The sequence below is a fragment of the Dendropsophus ebraccatus genome, chromosome 7 (genome assembly GCF_027789765.1).
Source record: "Dendropsophus ebraccatus isolate aDenEbr1 chromosome 7, aDenEbr1.pat, whole genome shotgun sequence".
Taxonomy (NCBI): domain Eukaryota; kingdom Metazoa; phylum Chordata; class Amphibia; order Anura; family Hylidae; genus Dendropsophus; species Dendropsophus ebraccatus.
In genome coordinates this window covers 126,994,648-127,017,573 of record NC_091460.1, presented here as the reverse complement: position 1 = coordinate 127,017,573, position 22,926 = coordinate 126,994,648, and the positions used below count along the sequence as shown (strand labels likewise).

The 22,926-nt window shown below is 43.0% G+C and overlaps 1 protein-coding gene across 3 annotated transcripts in view; it reads left to right on the top strand.

Annotated features, from left to right (window-relative positions):
* Positions 1–22,926, top strand: part of CXXC4 (CXXC finger protein 4) — a 111,408-nt gene that overhangs the window by 42,374 nt on the left and 46,108 nt on the right. The window contains exon 3 of one of the 3 annotated variants that reach the window (XM_069978403.1): positions 137–188. The exons of the other annotated variants lie outside the window; for them this stretch is intronic. Coding sequence (XP_069834504.1) covers positions 137–181 — 45 coding nt within the window. The 3' untranslated portion in view covers positions 182–188. The remainder of the gene's footprint in view (positions 1–136; positions 189–22,926) is intronic. 3 annotated transcript variants of the gene reach the window in all.

Below are 22,926 nucleotides of genomic sequence, written 5' to 3'. Positions count from 1 at the left end.
GATGGTACATTCGCTTTAAGCATATCAGGGCCGACGTATTCATTCCAGAGCTGTTCCTCCTGAAAAGTTGAAACCATTGCCTGCCATTTTTCTACCTGAACACTCTTCATTACTTTTGCTCTTTTTCTTCTTTCAGTTTGCCTGTCAATCCTTGTATTGTCCTTCCACACCCCTGTTCTAACACCGAGGTAAGCTGGCCATAATGTAAATGTCTGTTTCTTCCAGTGGAGGTCACAGCCTAGGAGAGAACAACCGGTAGCTGCACATATATGAGAGAACTCAGCAAGGACATACACAGGCATAAATATATATATATATATATATATAAAATATACAATAAAACTAGGCTGGAAATACACTGTAGGCGCCTGTCTAATATACTGCTTAAAGTGGTTCCAAAGGTGAATCTTAACCTCTTGTCGGTGCCATTAAATGATCAATCCACCTTTGTTTACTTGGCAAATATACTGTAGCTCCTTTCCGGTATCTATCAGAGTGTACCTAGCATCTGTGAGACTAAGGCATGGAGCCCTCTGTATACTCAGTCCCACCCACCATCTGCTTGATGTTAGGACTTTAAACCGAGTGCAGAGAAAACCTAATATTATATTGAAATTGTTAAAGAGGCCTTCCTCCCTGTTGATTCAGTGGGATTTATGTCTGTATAGAACTTTGTAGATACAATAACCGAGGTCCATGGAGTTATAATGGGTTACTTTACACAGGTGTGCATATTAGCATGGTATACAGTCTGCTCGGTGTGTAAAGTGTAACATAGTAATGACTGGATATTGGAGAATAGGTGTTTTTAGAGGCACGTCTTCACTTTGTTATTGGCGCGCAGCCAAGTGCACTCACCAAAGGGCTGGAATAAGATCCCTCTCAGGTGACAGTCCTTGGGTCTGACCTTATCTTATTCTCATTTCCCTTATGATTTTAGTGATACCCAGTCCAGTGTGCATATGTATGGCAGAAGCAGGATTTAAAGGAGAAGTCCGGGGAAAATTTTTTATGAAAGTATTGTATTGCCCCCAAAACGTTATACAGATCACCAATATACACTTATTAAGGGAAATGCTTATAAAGTGCTTTTTTCTCTGCACTTACTACTGCATCAAGGCTTCACTTCCTGGATAAAATGGTGATGTCACTTCCCGGATAACATGGTGATGTCACGACCCGACTCCCAGAGCTGTGCGGCTGTGGCTGCTGGAGAGGATGATGGCAGAGGGATGCTCAGTGTCCCTCCAGTGCCCTGTTTCCCTTAGTGTCGCCCTGCCATCATCCTCTCCAGCAGCCACAGCCCGCACAGCTCTGGGAGTCAGGTCATGACATCACCATGTTATCCAGGAAGTGACATCACCATGTTATCCAGGAAGTGACATCACCATGTTATCCAGGAAGTGACAGCACCATGTTATCCAGGAAGTGACATCACCATGTTATCCAGGAAGTGAAGCCTTGATGCAGTAGTAAGTGCAGGGGAAAAAGCACTTTATAAGAATTGCCTGTAATAAGTGTATATTGGTGATTTGTATAACTTTTGGGGGGCAATACAATACTTTAATAAAAATGTTCTTCTTTAAATCCTGCTTCTGCCATATATACAGGGCTCCAGACTAAAAAATTTACCTAGGAGCCATTGGCTCCTAACCTGAAAAATTTAGGCGCCAAATAGAATATTTGGTCGCCAACATTTTAAAACATGTAAAATTAATGTTATGTTACATGGGACTTACTGTGTGCAGAGGCCACGGCAGCATCCTCCTCCTTTAGATCCTTTCTTTTCTTAGTTTGAAAACGTTCAAGATGGAAACTTGCAACTTGACAACCATATACCCCCCTGCTGCCGGTGTGTTCCCTCAGCCAGCTGCCATCTTACCGGCAATGATCTACTAGGGGCAGCCGATGACATATAGCCCCTGTGGCAATGTATATGGGAAGTGGTACTGTGCAGTGTATACATACACACACACTGAGGGAAGTGGTACTGTGCAGTGTATATACATACAGACACTGAGGGAAGTGGTACTGTGCAGTGTATATACATACAGACACTGAGGGAAGTGGTACTGTGCAGTGTATATACATACAGACACTGAGGGAAGTGGTACTGTGCAGTGTATATACATACAGACACTGAGGGAAGTGGTACTGTGCAGTGTATACATACAGACACTGAGGGAAGTGGTACTGTGCAGTGTATATACATACAGACACTGAGGGAAGTGGTACTGTGCAGTGTATACATACAGACACTGAGGGAAGTGGTACTGTGCAGTGTATATACATACAGACACTGAGGGAAGTGGTACTGTGCAGTGTATATACATACAGACACTGAGGGAAGTGGTACTGTGCAGTGTATATACATACAGACACTGAGGGAAGTGGTACTGTGCAGTGTATATACATACAGACACTGAGGGAAGTGGTACTGTGCAGTGTATATACATACAGACACTGAGGGAAGTGGTACTGTGCAGTGTATATACATACAGACACTGAGGGAAGTGGTACTGTGCAGTCTATACATACTGACACTGAGGGAAGTGGTACTGTGCAGTCTATACATACTGACACTGAGGGAAGTGGTACTGTGCAGTCTATACATACTGACACTGAGGGAAGTGGTACTGTGCAGTCTATACATACTGACACTGAGGGAAGTGGTACTGTGCATTCTATACATACCCCCCCCCCCACACCCCACACGCACTGACTACCACACCTGGCCGTCATCACAACAGACACTACCAATCAGCCGCCCAGGCCGCGGTCCCCCCACACAGATTAGTGGCCAGCCGCCACCCCTGCCGTCCCTCCGGTTGTACTCACCCACACTATCCACAATCTTGGTGCCGCTGGGGTGCACTTGAACAACCGCCGGGTGAGGAGAAGCGGGAGAGAGGCGCTGGAGGAGTGTGGCGCCTCTGCGGCCGTCCGTCCAATGAATGGCGGACGTGCTGGATGACGTCACTGGAGAAGCGTGTCCCCGCACACGTCATCCAGCACGTCCGTCATTCATTGGACGGACGGCCGCAGAGGCGCCACGTGCTTCGGTGCAGCGTTCGGAAGTCCTTAAAGAGACAGCCGCCGCCGGGGCCAGTCGCAAATGGCGCCCAGAAATCTGGGCGCCATTTGCAAGATATCAGTCGCATTGGCGACCATTTTGGTCGCCATCTGGAGCCCTGATATATGCACACTGGGTATCACTGAAATTATGAGGGAAATGAGAATAAGATAAGGTCAGACCCAAGGACTGTCACCCAATGACTGATTCCTCTTGCTCTTTTACAAGCTTAAGGGAAACCTGTCACCCCGGCTGCTGGGGTGAAGCCTGCCCGACCCCCCGGTGAAGGCCCTTCCAACCTCCAAGAAATCCCTGTCGGAAGCCGTGCATACGCTCACCAGAGATGAGTCCGACGCCAATACAGTATCACTGCTCCAGTCATTCTCTATAGGCGTCGGACTCATCTCTGGTGAGCACGCACACGGCTTCCCACAGGGATTTCTCAGCGGTGGGATGGGGACTGGGACTTCAAGAAAGGGGGCTCCACCTGGGGGGTTGGCTGGGCTTCACCCCGGCAGCTGGGGTGACAGGTTCCCTTTAAGAAAGAATATTAACTTTATTTGATACGAACAAATAAAAATACATAATATCAAAATAGAAAATTAATTCAAGGCGGGGGGCTACATAAGTTTGCATAAAAAGGAATAAAAAAGACAATAAGCATGGTAATTGACGTGTTACTTTACATCCTGGAGACTAACGTATCCCTCTACATATGTTTGGCTATGACTTTTTAAAGAAGAGTATTCAGACAACTGGAGCTGTTTCCCTTAAAGGGGTAGTTCACAAAAAAACTTCTTTTTAATCAATTGGTGCCAGAAAGTGACATAGATTTGTAATATACTTCTATTAAAAAATCTCCAGTCTTCCAGTACTTATAAGTTGCTGTATGTCCTGTAGGAAGTGGTGTTTTATTTTCATTCTAAAGAGGAGAGGTTTTCTATGGGGATTTGCTGCTGCTCTGGACAGTTCCTGACATGGACAGAGGTGGCAGCAGAGAGCACTGTGTCAGACTGGAGATAATACACTACTTCCTGCAGTACACACAGTAGCTGATAAGTACTTCAAATCTCCAAAAAAAAAAAATGTAAGTAAATTACAAATCTCTGGCACTTGCTGAAACCAGTTCATTTAAAAGAAAGTTTTTTGTGAACTACCCCTTTAAATATACTTAACCAATCATAGAAGTAATAGACAACACCCACCAAACCCATGCTGATCAAATCTGATCCTGATGCGCCTGCCGAAAACACAGTCAGGTTTGGCGTAGTGCAGTTGCCATTACGAATATCGATTCTTTCAGCTATAAAAAAATAATAATAATATTTCGGCATACTCATGGGCTTGTCCCAAGTGTATTTGAATAAATGTATTTTGCAAATATCCTGAGACCACAGGAAAAGTTAATTTCCTCATTTCCTGAGCCTTGTTGAGGATAAAAGATGGGGATTACTTAGAAATAGGGAAGAGCTTATCATGAGGAGCATGGTGCAAGGTTTATAACAGGTGAATACCAATTATATAAAGAGACTGTGGCTTGTAAAGTATGGCGGAGAACAAGGTCAGTGCTTCTCCAAGGGAAAGAAATCTAATGTTATTTTCCCCCTTAAAGAATATCCAGCCTTAAATGAACCAGAGATCCTTGAGTCTTCCTCTCCTGGCAAATTATTCAGACATTTATTCTTTAGGCTGATTATTTCCTCGTCGTCCATAGGCCGCAATTGTCGCTCCTATCTGAAGGAATTAAGGTATATGCAGTTGTTTGTATTCTTAGTTGTTGATCGCATGTATTGTTTACACATTTAAAGGGGTTATCTAGAAGAAATCTTTTTCTTTCAAATCAACTGAGTTCAGAAAGTTATATAGATTTGTAATTTACTTCTATTTAAAAATCTCAAGTCTACTAGTACTTATCAGCCGCTGGATGTCCTGCAGGAAGTGGTGTATTCTTTTCAGTCTGACCGAGACAGGAACTGTTCACAGCAGTAGTAAATCTCCATAGAAAGTCTCTCCTGCTCTGGACAGTTCCTGTCTCGGCCAGAGATGTCATCAGAGAGCACTGTGTCAGACTGAAAATAAAACAACATTTCCTGCAGGACATACAGCAGCTGATAACTATGGGAAGACTTGATATTTTTAAATAAAAGTAAATTACAAATCTATATAACTTTCTGAAATCAGTGCGAGTTTACCATGCGAGATCAGGAATGTTGGGCCACCCTCTCTGTACCCTCTTATCTGTGGCATGAAGGGTATACTCGCCATCTGTCCTTAGGGGACGCAGCCAGTTTTGGCGTTTATGTCGCGGCCAAATTTTTCAAATATGACATGTGTCACTTTTAGCATCAATAACTTTGGAATGCTTTAACCAATCCTTGTAATTCCAAGATTGTTTTTTTTTCATGACATATTCTACTTTATGTTGTGGTAAATTTGGGTTTATAACTTTAGAATTTTTTTGTGAAAAAACTCCAAAATGTTGTGAAAAATTGAAAAAAAATAGCATTTCTCTACATTTGAAAGTCTCTGCCAATAAGGAAAATAGTAATACTACATAAATTATTTATTAATTCATATCTAGAACATGTCTACTTTATAATAACAGCATTTGGTGAACAGGCTTTTACTTTTTTAGGATGACAGAGGCCGTTAATGTTTAGTAGCAATTTTCACATTTTTCATGAAAATTTCAAACTGAGAAATTCTTTAGACACCAGTTCAGTTTTGGAGTATATTTTGGAGGCCTGTATACTAGAAACCCCCATAATTTACCCCATTTTGAAATCTTCACCCTTTCAAGTATTCAAATTTACAGTCACACAGTTTTTTAACCCTTTGGGCATTTCACAGGAATAACTGCAAAGTAAGAGTGAAAAGTAAAAATTTGCATTTTCTTTGCAGAGATTCCTATGTAATCCTATATCATGGTAAATACTTGAAATCAAAGTATTTTAGGAGTGATACTTGTCTGACGAAGGGATCTTGTGAATCCCGAAAGCTCACAGCTCTAACAATTGTTTGTTGGCCGATAAAGGTATCACTCCTAAAATACTTTGATTTCAAGTATTTACCACGATATGGATTTTTCTGGCTAACACGGTACCATACTATACATTTTTTTTAAAAATGTAATCCTATGTATTTTTTACCATACCAATTACCGTTACCGATCCACCAATGCCGGCAATTGCCGATGCTGGAACTCTTTTGGGGGTCCAGTGGCAGTTACATTAGACTGTCAGCTATCAGCTGACAGTTTATTTGCGGCTTTCGGTCACTGTTTGTGTAAACAGCGAGCATCTAAAGCCACGCAGTTATAATACTGTTATATAAACTAACCTCCTACTATGACGTATTATAACTGCATGGTGCAACTAGGGGTTAAGAGATTAAAGTGGTTATTTACAGCATTCATTGCAATATGGGTGACTGAGGCATTGCAGGTGTCAAAAATGGCTCAAAGAGGATCTGTGGTCAGTCCACAATAAAAACATATACATTGATGGAGTTAGTCTCAAGTGCTCTGAATCTAACAGTTTTTTTTACTTTCTTGCTTCCCCCCATGTTTGATAAATATCCCCCCATGGTGTAAAGTAAAACTGGCTCAGTTTCCCCTAGCAACCAATCAGATTCCACTTTTCATTCCTCACAGACTCTTTGGAAAATGAAAGGTGGAATCTGATTGGTTGCTAGGGGCAACTGGGCCTGTTTCACTTAACACCATGTTTGATAAATCTGCCCCTATGTGTTTGGCTGCCAATTTTTGAATCTCCCAGTCAAAACATCCTGTAGGGTTAAATTGTTGGCAGTTTCCCATAAGTTTTTTATCACTTGCTTGTGAACTGTCATCTATAAATCGCGCAGTTTAGGCAGAAAAAAAGTTGCGAACAAAAGAACACTTTTACGTGTTACTTTTACAAGTTATGTCTTGTTCTCCTCCTTTTTATGTTCCAAGAATCAGAGTCTTGTGGTCAATGACTTGGTATGTTAGAGTCTCCGTTAGTCTTGCTTCCTTTATATACTGGAACCATGGATCTAAATCCAAATAGTGCCACATGTACGTGGAGTTAAATGTTCTTTTGTTTCGGCAGCTCCGCTCTGGGGGTCCAGTTTGTCAGACCCCAGCGATTACACATTTATCCTCAGGGCCGATTCTAGCTTTTTTGCTGCCTGAGGCAAAAATTTAAATGGTGCCCTCCCCTCCTCTTGTTCATCATCTGACAGCAGCTTCTGTGCAGGCATTAAATGAATCGGTAGTCGCTTGCACATTTTCCCATGTAAACAGGAATGTGTGGGCAAGTATCATAAAGTTAATAGGCCACACGAATGATTGAGCTTTGTAAAGCTTGTAAGCCTTGTAAGGCTTGGGGCACTGCGTCAACCCATGTAAACGGACCCCTGAAGAAAATCCTCATAGTATCATACACGCCACCCTGTAAATAATACTGCCTCACACTGTGCCCTGAATATAATTCTGCCAAATACTGGCAAATATCGAGCCCCCAGAAAATATTACAGCCAAATACCGAACCCCAGAAAATAATACTCTCACACATTGTGCCCACTAAATATAACACTGCCAAACATTGTGCCCATATTCTTTGGTGAATATAATACCGCCAAATATTGAGCCCCCAAATTAATTTGTTTAATTCGCCTAGAATTTGTGAATTGATTAAAAAAATTTAAAAAATTGTGAATTTGATTTTCAAAAAAGAAAAACAAAGTGCGCTCCGGCCTGTAGGAGGAGCAGTGGCGCTCAGAGCGGGAACGCATGCCGCACCGACGTGATCGCCGCCGGCCCCCTGCTTGCAGCCACTCACACCCACAAGACGCCTACTCCCACACGATTGCTGCCATCCGCCCTATGCCCGCCCTATGCCCGCACCCATAAGATGGCTGCCAGCCGATCGACTGCAACAAAACCAGCAGCAGTAGTAGCTGGGCTCTGAGCTGCCCCTGGGGCCTTACTGGCACCCCGCCCTTCCCCTACCACTTCTACCTAACTAAAACTAGTACTCCAACTACTATTGCTACTATTACTCCTATTACTATGGCCACTACTACCTTCACTCCTGATACCACTACTTCTATTACTATGGCTACTACTACCCTCACTCGTAGTACTACTACTTCCATTACTATTGCTACTACTACTCTTATTCCTGATACTACTACTCCTGCCACTACTATTGCTACTACCTCCACTACTATGGCTACTACTACTCCCACTCCTTATACTACTACTTTCACTACTGCTACTCCCTTCATCTACTACTCCACCCCTCATCTTCTATACCTCTACTATTACACCACCCCACCCCTCAACCACTATTCCTCTACTACTACACCCATTGTAATTAGCACAAAAAAATGAAATTGAGAATCGAGAAAAAAAATTAAAAATAGTAGATTTTATTTTTTGGCGATATCGCCCCGCCCTAGTGCCACATACCATGCCCACTCAATCTAACACTGCCACACACTTTGCATGTGAATGTAGTAGTACCACATACTGTGCTCACTAAATATAATACTGCCATACAGTACAACCCCTGAATATAAAACTGCTAAATGCTGTGCCCCCTGAACATAATGCTGCCACACTCTGTACCCCCTGGATAGTGCCATATGCTGTACCCCCTGAATACAATTCAGTCTTATATCGTGCCCCCTTATTTTAATAGTGCCACACACAACGTGTCCCCTAAGTATCATAGCGCCATATGCTTTGACCCCTAAATATAATGCCAGATACTGTGCCCTCTGGTTAAAATAGTCCTCTGAGTATAACAGTGAAAAATACTGTGCCCCCCAAATCTTATTCATCTTATTCATTTAAAGAGTCACTGTCATATTTTTTTTTTTTTTTTTTTGCAGAAATCAATAGTCCAGGCGATTTTAAGAAACTTTATAATTGGGTTTATTAGCCAAATCTGCCATTATCTGCATGTAAAAAGCCTTTTCCCAGGTCCCCCCCTCCTTCCTCTTTTTCATCCACTCCAAAAAATCTGAAAATTGTGACTTGTTGCAGGAGACCTACGCTGTCTGCTCTAGGGAGAGGGGAGGGGGGAGGAGGAAGGAGGGAGTTAGCCGGCAGCAGAAAGCAGATAACAGAGGATTACAGGCACGGAGCTGGGTGACAGCTGTAATCCGAGCTCAGACAGGTCACTGGTGACTGTCACAGGAGATATCCCGTGAGGGATTTGTAGATTAACTCTTTGTTGTCCTGTTTTGGTCTTTTCTTTAGCTCTCTCCATAGGAGAACAATGAAGACAGGGGGGAGAGCTTCAAACTGCTTTTTCATGATAAAAATGCATTTTTCGGATAATAAACCCAATTACAAAGTTTCTTAAAATCGCCTGGACTATTGATTTCTGCAAAAAAAAAATTCACGACAGTGACACTTTAAGGCTGGGTTCACACTACGTTTTTGTAATCCGTTTTTTTTTTTTTTTTTTTTTTTTTAATGTATGGAAAAAACGGATGCACACGCGCTTTGATCCGTTTTTCCATTGAATTCCATTATAAAAAAAAAAAAACGGATCATGTTTTTTTAAACGTACACAAAAACGTAGTCGACCTTATTTTTGTGTCCGTTTTGGATCCGTTTTGATCCATTTCATCCGGATCAAAACGGATGCACACACGTGCATCCGTTTTTACATCCGATTTTCATCTGTTTTTTTTTTTTTTTTTTTTAAACGGATTGCAAAAACGTAGTGTGAACCCAGCCTAATGCTGCTACATTGCTGCATTATAAAATATCTATACGTTCAGGCTGTGCCGGAGCAGTAACAGTGTAAAGTAAGCCAGATACCTGGAATCATGTTATATAGTACAGTGTGTCCATGTGGAATTTCTTGTCTTCCAATATACGGTCTAGTTACAACTTGAAATCAATCCGCTATGTTTAAGGCGATTTCACTTTAAGATACAGTCACATAGCGTGGAAGCAGATGTCAGCCTCCTGTGACACAGTTTTTTCAAGTAATCTTGATAGATCATAAGCCGCCTCTTTCTAATGTAAGTGATGTGCACTCTCGCTGAGGCATGAATAAACTTAGTGAAGTCACGAGAGATTGTTGATCATTAGATGAAACACTTTTATTGTTGACACAATTAAGACAAATACAGAAGCTTTAGGGAAGACGCAGAGGAGGACATTTCTTAAATCTGCCGCGTTTCTTCCCAAAAAACGATACGTAACTCTGCATAGCTTGTTATGGGTAAAGCCGCACAGAGCTTTTTTTTTGCCATTTACCTACAGATTCATGCGGCTCTCAAGTATTAGGCCATGTTCACACAACGTATGTTTAGCATAAATCACGGCCGTTGTTGCAATTTGCAACAACGGCCGTGATTTATGCTAAACAAACGTTGTATTTGAATGAATCCGGACGTTGTATTTGGGTTCCATCCGGCCACAAGAAAAACTGACATTAAATGGATATCTATATTTGCAGTAAGGATGGTCCGAACCTGCCGAGGTTTAAGTTCGTATGAACCCGAACGCTTGGCATCAGATTCCCGCGGGTGGATACAGCGGGAGGACCGCCTGGAAAACTGGGATACAGCCTATGGGTATGGCTGTATCCCAGTTTTTCAGGCGGTTCTCCCGCTGTATCCACCCTCTCCACGGAGCGGGCAGACAGCGGGAATCATTGCAGAGAGTTCGGGTTCGTACGAACCCGAACCTCGGCAGGTTCAGACCTATATAATCCACAAAACCATACAACCATTAACAATCAATCATGGCTATTTCAATACCACCCCATGTGGCCTTACTCTAAAGGGCCTTTTATATGGGCGGAAAAAACACCTGATCCTTGCCCGCTCGCAACCTTAGAGCTCACTTTACCATTTATCATTATTGACCACACATCTTCCTGTGTAAACAGGAAATGTGTGGCCGATAGCAAAAGGGAAACTGACAGTACGGATATGCATATATCCATGCTACCAGTTTCCAGATGCCATCACATCAGCAGTGTATACTTACCATCAGTGCTGCTGTGATCCGGCATCTTCACCTGCTTCCATTCTGCTCTCAGGTCGCTGTATCTCCTCCGGACAGCTGGAGGAGTGGGGGCTGAAAAAACAGTGGCCGAAGAGCAGGAGGCATGTGACACTGTCGGGAAGAAGGTGAAGATGCTGGATCACAGCAGCACTGATGGTAAGTATAACTGCTGATGTGATGGCATCTGTAAACTGGCAGCACGGATATATGCATATATCCGTGCTGTCAGTCTCCTTTCTTTAAATGGCCGCACAAACGATGCAGACAATGTTTGTGCAGCTGGGCTGCTCAATAAATCGTGCCTTGTAAAGACATTGCAAATGATTGCTGATCTCGCTGATCAGCACTTCTCTAATGTAAAAAGGCCTTAAAGGGAACCTATGACCAGCAAAATGCTACCTAAGCTATCTGCATCATGCTATAGAACAGGAAGAGCTGAGCAGATTGATAGATATCTTTATGGGAAAAATATTCAGTATAACTTCTGAAATCTCTGATCTTTCCATGCTGAAGAGTCCCATCCATTGAGTGACACCGCTCACAGGACTCCTTTATTTAGGGCAGGGATTTCAATGAACATGTTACAAGTTATACTGAATCTTTTCCCATAAAGATATATATATCAATCTGCTCAGCTCTATAACATAATGGTGATAGATTAGATAGCAATGTCTTGGGGACAGGCTCCCTTTAAGTGAGCCATGCACATTAGTGGTCATTGACTAACATGACCTGGGAGGTCAAATCCCAACAGTAAAATATTTGTTTAAAATTTCCATATAGGTAGCAGCAGATTTCTGTATGATAGGTCAATGCGTTTGCCTATGTATATTCTTTATATACACTATTTTTACATATTGGCCTATAATTAAAGGGGCCTAAGCAGAGCAAGTGACAGAGAAAATCCTGGAAGGAACCTTTTTGGGGGGTTTTCTTAAAGGGGTTATCCAGCGCTACAAAAACATGGCTACTTTTGTCCCCTCTCTTGTCTCCAGATTGGGTGGGGGTTTCGAACTCAGTTCCATTGAAGTAAATGGAGCTTAATTGCAAACCACACCTGGACTGGAGACAAGAGAGGGGGAAAAGTGGCCATATTTTTGTAGTGCTGGATAACCCCTTTAAAGCTGGACAAAACTTTTGTGGTTTGCAAAATATCTTTATTTCCCTCCGTCTGTGAACACTTTTGTGTTTTATCTAAAAAGACACTTCTTGAGGCTATGTCAGATGGCAGACGTTCCTGAACATTTTGAGGCTTGCGGCTGATCAAAAGCAGCACAATGTATTCAGAGATTAGGAGGGAAAGGGACCCACAAGGAAGTCTTCACTTGGAATATACTGGAGCTGGTGTAAATGCTTTTAAACTCATATGCACGTGATTGTTAAAGCCTACCTGCTACTTCAAAAAGATAAAATAAAAAAAATAAAAAAACCTGCATGGTTTTGTTAGACAAACCATTCATCTTGGTGAAAAGGTGATTTTAGCACTGCCACTGCTATTATTAAAGGGGTTATCCAGGCTTAGAAAAACATGGCTGTTTTTTTTCAGAAAGAGCACCTCTCCTGGTGGTTTTGCAGCTTAGTTCCAGTGTAGAGAGCTGAATTGTAATACCACACACAACCTGGGGACAGTAGTGGTGCTGTTTTGCAAACAAAAGTAGCTATGTTTTTCTAATCTGGATAATCCCTTTAAGCCTCAGAGACCCCCCCTCCCCATGGTGCAAAGTTATAACTTTTTTTTTTTTTTAAGTTTCAAGGGGCAGGACCAGAGCTGGGCTGTTTGCCAGTAGTACTCATACAGGCACTTCCTCTCTTAGTTCACTTGCCAGTCACATCACCTAGTCCTTTCTGCTACGTCATAATATAACACTGGAGGAAGTGCATAGAATTAAACAGTCTACACTGTGCATGGCCAAACACTGCGCTGCTGAAGACAAGTCTGCAGACTGATGTGTGTATGAGGGGGGGGGGGGATTAAATTCAGGAGGCAGCATTGTGTGCACACAGTAGCAGCACAGCAAGGAAGGGTTAACACTTAGCACTGAACTGCTGCTGGGATAGGAGGAAAGCTTTAATTTACCTTTTAGACACAACCTTCACCCTCCTAGAAGAGGCAAACACGCTCACATCTTCCCGGTACACCGTTTTTTCTCCTCTGCTAATAGCAATAGGGAAGTCCGGCACTGGCATATTATATAATCCAATCCATTCCATTGTGGTTTCTATCATTTTTGTAAATCACTTCATTTATGAAAAATAACTCCATACCCTAGAAAAAAAAACTCAAAAGTCTTGGCCACCAGGTGTCTCACTTCTCTGTAATCTGCTGTTCACTGCCTGTAGTTAGGAGAAATCCATCCCTGGTAACAAACCGCAGGTTAGAAGCTTCACATGGCGCTGAGGATGAAGGCCATTCTCTTACTTTGACCTCAGTGCTATTTTCTGAAAAAAAAAACTGTAGTTTATAGCAAGGATATTTTGTGCCTGATAGGCTAGCAGGAATCCAGTTTATGGCAGTTCCATAATGCTTTACCCGACTTAAGTGGTTGGTAACTACAAAGTGTTTAGTACGTGCTACCACACTTATTCAAATGTGATTCCCCATACTGCACTAGTGTATGATTATTGATCCCTATACCTGCTACGATTATTTTTTACTTGCTCATTCTTGCTGTACTGTGTGAAAAAAAAAAAATTCAAAAACCCTGTCAATAAAAATTATTGAAACATTAAGTGGTTGGTAACGTAGAGCACTGCTTACCACATACACAAGACGTTGCTTATATACAGATGAAGCACGTGTCGTATTTCCAGATGACTGCGGGTGTCATCTCCAGAGCTCCACATTTATATTGCCCCCTCTCAGGGCACAGTTAATAAGTAAGTGCTATGATTTCCAAGTTGATAATTGTCATGGAGATACATCTACATGATGCTGTCCAGTAGCATACGATAACATATGGAGATACACCTCATTCGTTTGGAGATGCTCATGTAAACATTGTCCCTGTCCAGTTTTCCCCGATGACTGGTGACCCCTTTGAGGTCAAGTTGCTGGTGATCTCACAGTGATCTACCCTTTTTGGCAAACCCTATCCAAAGTTTTCTGTGTCTTAAGCAGAAGGCAGTATACTCAGAACTCAGGGAAGGAGACTGATAAAGCAATAACAAGTATGAAGCAGTTTGTTAGTCTCCAGGAGGGGGAATTATTAAACATGTATTTTACCTAACTAGATAACCCCTTTAATAGCCAGCACAGAGCATGGTGGCTGTCTGTTGCTGATGCAGTCCCTCCCTCAAAGTGTATATTAATAATAAAATCTGATTTAAATGATCTGTCTGGCGATTGGTTGCACCATAATTAACATTAAAATTGGAATAATTCTTGAAAAGTGTCTCTTGTTTTTGGATATTGCTGTTACGGTGCCCCTTGATATATCTTTGATTCCCTCTATTGGGTTCAGTAAATCTTTATGGCCGGCCTCTATGATAACAGGAATCTCTCCACTACCTGGGTTCACAATGTGTGGCTGAACTACTGACATGTGTAACCCCCTGAAGAAGACACATTAAAGGGGACCTGTCACCCTGGCTGCTGGGGTGAAGCCTGCCCGACCCCCTGGTGGAGCCCCTTATACTTATTCCCCTATCGAAGTTCTGGTCCCCGTCCTGCTGCCGAGAAATCCCAGTCAGAAGCCATGCGCGCGCTCACCAGAGATGAGACGCCCATAGAGAATGGCTGGAGCAGTCATCCTTTATGGGATCGGACTAATCTCTGGTGAGTGCGTGCACGGCTTCCAAAGGGGATTGCTCGGCAGCAGGACGGGGTCCGGGACTTCGAGGAAGGGGTAAGTATAGGGGGCTTCACCGGGGGGGGGGGGTCAGGCAGGCTTCACCCCGGCAGCCGGGGGGACAGGTCCCCTTTAAAGGGGTTATCCAGCTCTACGAAAACATGGCCACTTTCTTCCAGAGACAGCACAACTCTTGTCTCCAGTTTGGGTGCAGGCTTTGTAACTCAGTTTCATTGAAGTGAATGGAGCTTAAAGGAGTACTCCAGCGGGGGCACTTTTTTGCTGGCACCACTCACCTCCCCGGTTCCAGCGGCGGGTCCCGCATCGTGGCGCTCCGGTGCCCGGTTCCCGGCCGCTTCCGACCTGAGACGTGAAGCGGACGGGAACCGGGCATCGGAGCGCCACGGTGCCGGACCCGCCGCTGGAACCGGGGAGGTGAGTGGACGTCTTTTCCCTCGGCCACCTCCTCCACGGTCCCAGCAAAAAAGTGCCCCCCCCCCCCCCCCGCTGGAGTACCCCTTTAATTACAAACCACACCTGACCTGGAGACAAGAGCGGTGCTGTCTCTGGACGAAAGTGGCTTTGTTTTTGTAATGCTGAATAACTCCTTTAAGTGAATGTTCAAAGAGGGAATCAAAAGAACAGAAGAGGTGCAAAAATAGCAGTATCTACATACAGTATAAAGGCTTTTTAAAAAAAAAATCCAAATGAGAACCTGTTGTGTGATTTTTATGTGAGTAAATTTTATAATTATTCACAGGATAATAATTCCTTCAAGTCGGCGATGGGGAAAAATACTGCAGGTTTTTGGAGGCCAGTCTAGGATCCCTGTTCAGGAAACCCATTTCCTCTGATACGAGGCAGCACTCAGCGCCAATCTTTTGAATCTGACTGTACTGTGAGCTCGGAATGGGCGAGAATTTCTGAGCTTTTATATGTTGCTGCTCAGTAACCTGAATATAAATTATTGGCTGAATTCAAAACGCAAGTGTCTAAAGCTAGCCAAAGGTTCTAATTCAAAGCGAAGCCCAAATCCAGAGGCTGTTGACATTATTATAAGATATTCTTTTTGGCTACTCTTCCGCCGCTAGATGCCAAGTCTTCAAGGCTTCATGTTATTATTTTTAACAGAGTATTTAGAAATTGTCACTAAAGTCTAAGCACTTACTGTATTTACTGGCTCCAACACAAGTATCAGACTCTCGTGAATATTGTGTCATCTCACGGTATAGGATCAGTCTTTGAGGAAACTTTTGAATATTTATCTTTTTTCCTCCCTAAGGCATGATAAAAATACCAGTATAGAATTGTGATTTCTGGTACGCCAAGTCTTCTTGTCCGTTCTTGACCTTCAGATCACTGCCAGTTCTTCAAAGACGTGTTACCAAGGACCTGCTATAGTGTTTATATTTTTCTATTCCATGTTTTGGGACTTTTTGGTTTAGTACCTGCCCATTGGTAGGACCTATTGGAAAGGTTATGGAGATGGCTTTTATTGTGGTTTTAAGCTATTGTAACTATCTCCAGATATTTTAACAATTGTTTCCATATTTCTTCAGCTTTCCTTATTAGAAGGAATTTTGGAACAGCAGAAATTTTGTTACCACTACTTCAAGGAAATTTATTGAAGGTTTTGTGCCTACTTTTAGGTTAATAATTGGACTTTTCACCCAGTTTTGGTCTATGTTCTATTTATGAACTAGTATTCGATGGGCGAATATTTATTAGATGCAATTATTTTTTTTTAATCTGCCTGTTTTGAGTATTCAAAAAGTTTGCATAATCCGGGATAAGCACCTAATACATCATTTGCAACTTTTTTAAAAAAGTTGCCCCAAACAGGTGCAGGCCTATGTCTGGTCAGTACCTGGTGAATATGCTTGCGCAATGTTTGCTTTTTTTATAACTTTTTCTGCGACTTTTTACTTAGATGCAGTCACTATGGCAGTGCTACATGTTAATAAATCAGTCACAAGATATTGGAACAAAATACACACGAATCCTCCTTAGAACAGTCGCACATATTAGACTTCTTAGTAAATGTCCCTCGTTGTATTCGGTTTCTATTAGACAAAGCGATCTTCAACAATTAACAATTAAGATAGCAAACGAGATTATTTATCCTTAACCTGGAATCGTTCTCCATATTTTACAAAGTGATAGTCATTACTACGATAGTTTACTCCATCTGATTGCAGCACAAGGCTATGTTCACACAACGTCAAAAATAAAGAAAAGGCGGCCGATTTTGATATTTTAAAAAAGTCAGTTTTTGCCGCGATTTAACTGACTGCAATGGCAATGCATTGAAGTCAATGGGAAGACGGACGTCCAATGCACACAATGCATTGAATAACATTCAAAATAATGAACCTGATCATTATTTTCGGACGTCTTTTGCAAACAGCGGACGTTTTCTATTAGTTGTTCACGCACAGTTTTTCTTTTGTCACTGTTCTTTCTACGTTTTTATTATTCAATGGACTTTTCAATTAAGCCGCATCCAACGGCCTATTAGTAATCCCAAACTAGAATAATGTACAAACACCAGTCATTGCACTAAGGGGAGGCCAGGCTGCTAAATGACGTCCGTTATTTTAGACGGACGTCATTTTAAACGGAGATGAAAAAATGTTGTGCGAACATAGCCAAAGGAGGAACGATTTGGAATTACACTGAACGATTAGTAAAAGAATGTGGAATTACAGCGAACGATTAACAAAGATTTTAGGGCCGGATTTAAGTGATAATCGCTTTGTGTAATAGCAGGCAACGATTAAACGATTAAGGAGTAATAGTTGATCATTTGATAGAATCTCGACCTATTTCCATCGTCGATTGTTCGAACTTTGTTCGGTGTAATAACACGTCATTTGGTCGTTCCCTGGTCTATCAGCCATGAAAGGACGAGCGCAAGAACGACCATAAGTAACGATCATCGTCCTGTGTAATAGGGCAAACGATTTAAGATTGTTTGTCATAGTGGTTGTTTGAGATTGTTTATCGTTAATCGCCGAAAAATCATCCCAGGTAATACCATTCTTATGGTCAGATCTAAATGAACGATCAACGATCGTTGCCTGCAATTACACGGACCATTATCATTTAAATTCGAACGATAACGATTTTCCGTACGATAATCGTCCTGTGTAATAGGGCCCTTAGATTTAAACAGGCACTGCACTATAAACAAATTTTGTCAGTTGTACAAATGATGGGGGACATCATAAAGGCAATTGCCTAACCGCTAGTTTACCCTCTGCTCACCAAAACATATGTCTTCATGGCATGGAGCATTAAGGCAGAGGTGATAGCGCTACATATTCATCAGTTATGCGGTTTAGTATTGAAAGAGTTCAGACCATGGTAAGAGGTCGCCATCTGTAATCTGGAGATATTTTGATGTTCTACAACAGGGATGGGGAACCTTCGGCCCTGCAGCTGTTGCAAAACTACAATTCCGATCATGCCTGGACAGCCAAAGCTAAATCTTTCCCTTTCCAGGCACGATGGGAATTGTAGTTTTGCAACAGCTGGAGAGCCGAAGGTTCCCCATCCCTGTTCTACAGTTTACCACCTTATTATAAGGAGTGCACAGGGTTGTCTTCTCGTCACTCGTATCTAGTTCTCTCACACCTGTCCTGAAACTGAATTATTCTGCAGGGTAATCTAAAGCCCCCCCCCCCACCCGGCGTCGTATGCTTTCCGTTGTTTATTGAGTTATGTTGCACCATACTTCAGATGCGACAGACATTTAATAATGTTGAAGTCTCAGCTCTGCGGGGGCTAAAAAGATCCCAGCAGGCTTGTTAACTTCTACACTCGGATATTATGGGAATACTTTTTTTTCCCCTCTTCGTAGACTTCTACTTAATTTATTTCATGGCTATAAAAAGCTCCGCTATGGTTTCAGTGTTTTGCATTTTTGCAATTTGTTCAGTACCGTATTTCTCAAGTGAATGACACACAAGGTACCACTTGGAATCCGTTCCAAAGCTATTAACGTTGAACCAGACTTTGCAAAGTTAAGGTTGCTATGTTTTTTAGGGTGAAAAAAAAAGTAAATAAAAAAAAAATATATTCTTATTTAAGTTACAAAAATGTTAACATTGACTTCGCTTCTAAATTACTTTTCCTCAATAACAGGTTCTTTGTAATTTCCTTTCAAGTTCTTTTTGTTCGATTTGTGAAATTTGTTGATTCACATGTATAGGATCTCCAGTGGAATCCGCTGTGAATGCCTTACTGCCATTCTGAATAGGGTTACACACTTGTAGCAGAATTGTCATCCCTCTCTGAGTATGTAAACATCGGCCCCTTAACCCGCAGCGGCATGGTGCATACATGACCTAGTCTGCTCTCCGGCCTTCTCCTGTGGCTCCCGGCATTCTGATGTCCCACTCAGCCAATCCGTGCGCTGTCCTGCCACTCCCACTGATTGGCTGAGCGGAAAGTCAGGATGCCTGGAGACATAGGAGGAGGCCGGAGCGCGGACCAGGTAATGTATGCAAGTGTGTAACCCTATTCAGACTGACAGTAAGAGATTCACAGCGGATTCCAGTGCAGACAGGGGAGCATGGCAGAGGTTGCCAAAGAGTAGGTACATCAACCAACAACAGACTTTCAGGCTATGTTCACACAATGTATATTTTCGTAAAAGTACAGCCGTTGTTGAAATCGGCAACAACGGCCATACTTTCTACGGAAATATGCGTTGCCTTATCTTCTATGGGATCCCGGCCGAAGCATATACACATGGTATACGCCCTGGCCGGGATCCCTCGCAGCGCCGCAAACAACTGACATGTCAGTTTGATGCGCCCGCATCAGAACTTTGTGGCGTGAAAGATGATCTTTTAGAGACCGGCCATTCCGTGACCCAGCCGGGTCACGGAACGGCCGGTCTCTTACGTTGTGTGAACATAGCCTTACAGTGTATAGTTACTAAACATCAGCGATACAATGTGAGAGACACAATCCAGTCTTTGGACATTGTAAGGGATATGGAGAACTGTGGTTAACACGGTAACTTTTTTTTAAAGCTAGTCTGCTGTGACAGTTTTGTGTGGTCTATTTCTAAGAATGTTCTAGAAAGATTTCACATGTTCTGTATTTACGGTCCATGCACGGACGATGTGCTACGGATCGGACTTCAAAACTCACTGCATCATCGTTCATTATGTTTAAATCTCTGTGCTACTATACTAAATCAGTACAGTAGCGCGAAGATGTAACTATTTCGGAGCTCACAGCATCATAATGAATGATTATGCAATGAGCTCTGAACTCTGGTCCGTAGCACATCGTCCATGCACGGACTCCAATCACAGGAAATGTGGATGACCACTCAGGGGCACAGGACTCCTACCTCGGTGTGTAAAGTGTATGATGGGAGACATCATAAAAGTTAGGCTACTCCCATTAGTTTAGGGACAACTGAATGACATTGAACCTGTAAAAACAGGAACATTTTTTAATTTTTTTTAATTTTTTCCTTGTAGACGGAGATGGTGAAATGGCTATTAAAATTTACCAACCATTATATGTGTAGACTAGTAGGACATGTAGTAGGACATATACAAATATATCATTAGTAGGACAGTGGCATCATCTTCACCTTCTAGCATCCTGTAGTTCCCTTTCCTCTGCCTGAGCTCTCTGTAAATGTTCATAAATCTTCTATGTCACCAAAAATATCTGTCTGCAGTAATACAGCGCGTGCAGCGACAGGAAAGAGGGTGAGGAGGTGGATGTAGCTACAGCTTCTCTCTGTAATAGTGCTTGTTATAAGAGGGGACTAGAAGGCATATAACTCCTGAAGAGCAATCTACGCAGCACTATGAGATGTGTGGACTGAACTATAAGAAGTATAAGCCAGCACATTAAGAAAAGTTCCTTATGTTGTAGATTTAGCTTACTTTTGACCCGTTAAAGTGTCACACAGACGGGGCCCGGTGCGGTGTGCAGTCTTTTTGGCGCGCAGAACTTCGGGTATCCATGGAGATAACCATGCCGGGTCGGTGCTGCACGCGATTCTGATTCTGATCCAATTGGGGTCTCGCCCATTACCGACCCGGCATGATCGTCTCCATGGATACCAGAGCTTCCCACAGCAAATGGATTGCACGCTGTGCCGGGTCCAGAGAGATACAATTAACATTAATGGCAGCTTGTGTATGGTTTCCATATCAATAAAATTGCTATTGATAGCAACTATAAGAACTGGATGCAAGCAGGTTTCTGATTACTGTAAACTTGGTTGTGTGTAATATATGTATAGTTTGAAGGAAAGAAGAGAAAGGGGGGACATGATCGAAACTTTAAAGTGACTCTGTACCCACAATATGTCCCCCCCAAACCACTTGTACCCTCGGATAGCTGCTTTTAATCCAGGATCTGTCCTGGGGTCCGTTGAGCAGGTGATGCAGTTATTGTCCTAAAAAACAAGTTTTAAACTTGCAGCCTTTGTCAAATTGGCATGGCCTAGAGTATCCATTCCCTAGGATTGTGACACCCCTCCATTCCTCCTCCCCGCCCTCTTCAGTATTGGGAACGCCCCTAGAATACTTTCTCCTATTCATCACCTGTCTGAACACTGCACATGTTCTGGATCGTTAAGGCACCTGTGCACTGTTCAGACAAGTGATAAATAGGAAAAATCCTGCCTGGGGCATTCCTAATGGTGAGGAGGGAGGGAGAGGCAGTGCAATGTTAGGGCATAGACACTCTAGGCCACGCCAATTTGACACAGGGCTGCAAGTTTAAAAGTTTTTTTTAGGACAATAACTGCATCACCTGCCGAATGGACCCCAGGACAGATCTTGGATTAAAAGGTAGAAGCAGTTGGGGGGGGGGGGGGGGGGCAGATTGTGGGTACAGAGTCGCTTTAAGATATTTTAAAGTACTAAATAAGGTTCAGGAGGGAAGTGTTTATAGAAACAAGAACAAGACACAGTGAGAGGTTAGTTGGGGGAAAGATCAGAAGCAACGTGAGAAAATATTACTTTACTGAAAGAGTAGTAGATGCCTGGAACAAACTTCCAGCAGATGTGGTTGGTAAACCTGCTTGGGATAAACATATATCTATCCTAAGATTAAGGGCCCTATTCTACGGGCCGAGCAACGATGTAAACGGCCCCGATGATCGTTAAGCGAGGGGGCTGCAGGCACATCCTTACCGATGTCCTTGCAGCATACATTACCTGTCCGGGCTTCTCCTGCGCTCCGTCTTCCTCCCCAGGTCCCGCTCGCAGCATCAGCTTCAGTGCGGCCTGACTGAGCTGTCAGACCGCTCAGCCAATCACTGGCCACGGCGTTCCTGGCCAGTGATTGGCTGAGCAGTCTGACAGCTCAGTCAGGCCGCTCCGGAGCTGCTGATGCTGCGTGCGGGACCCGGGGAGGAAGACAGAGCGCAGGAGAAGCCCGGACAGGTAATGTATGCTGCTCTGCTTGAATCGGTCGCCCCCGCACACCGCTATTCCACCGTAGCGATGCGAGGGTGGCGAACGATGATTTTAGGTTTAAACCTAAATGAACGATCAGCTGATGACACGATCATCGGCTGATCGTTTTCTCTATTCCACCAAGCGATAATCGGCCGGATGGGGCCGATTCAGCCGATTATCGCTCCCGTGGAATAGGCCCCTAAGATTATAATAAGGGAAATACTTATAGGGCAGACTAGATGGACCCAGTGGTCTTTTTCTGCCGACAATCTTCTATTTTCTATACATATGAGCAATTGAACCCTCTTGTTCTGCTTATACTTCTCCCTCAATCTTACAGTACACCCTCAGCTCAGGAGCCACTTCTGTCGGAGTCTCATCCCCCTGAAAAATGCAACATGCCTTCTCTGCCCTTAAATCAACTTTTCGGAAAAGAACGGGTAGCGCCGTATACATTAGATGGTTAGTCAGTCCCACCAGAAAATTCAGAGGATTCGTCCAACATGCATCTGCACAGCTGTAGAACTAAATAGAATTTACCAATTGTAAGTAACTATTGTAAGATTTGTATGCCATGACTGCAAATAGTTAAATTTGCCC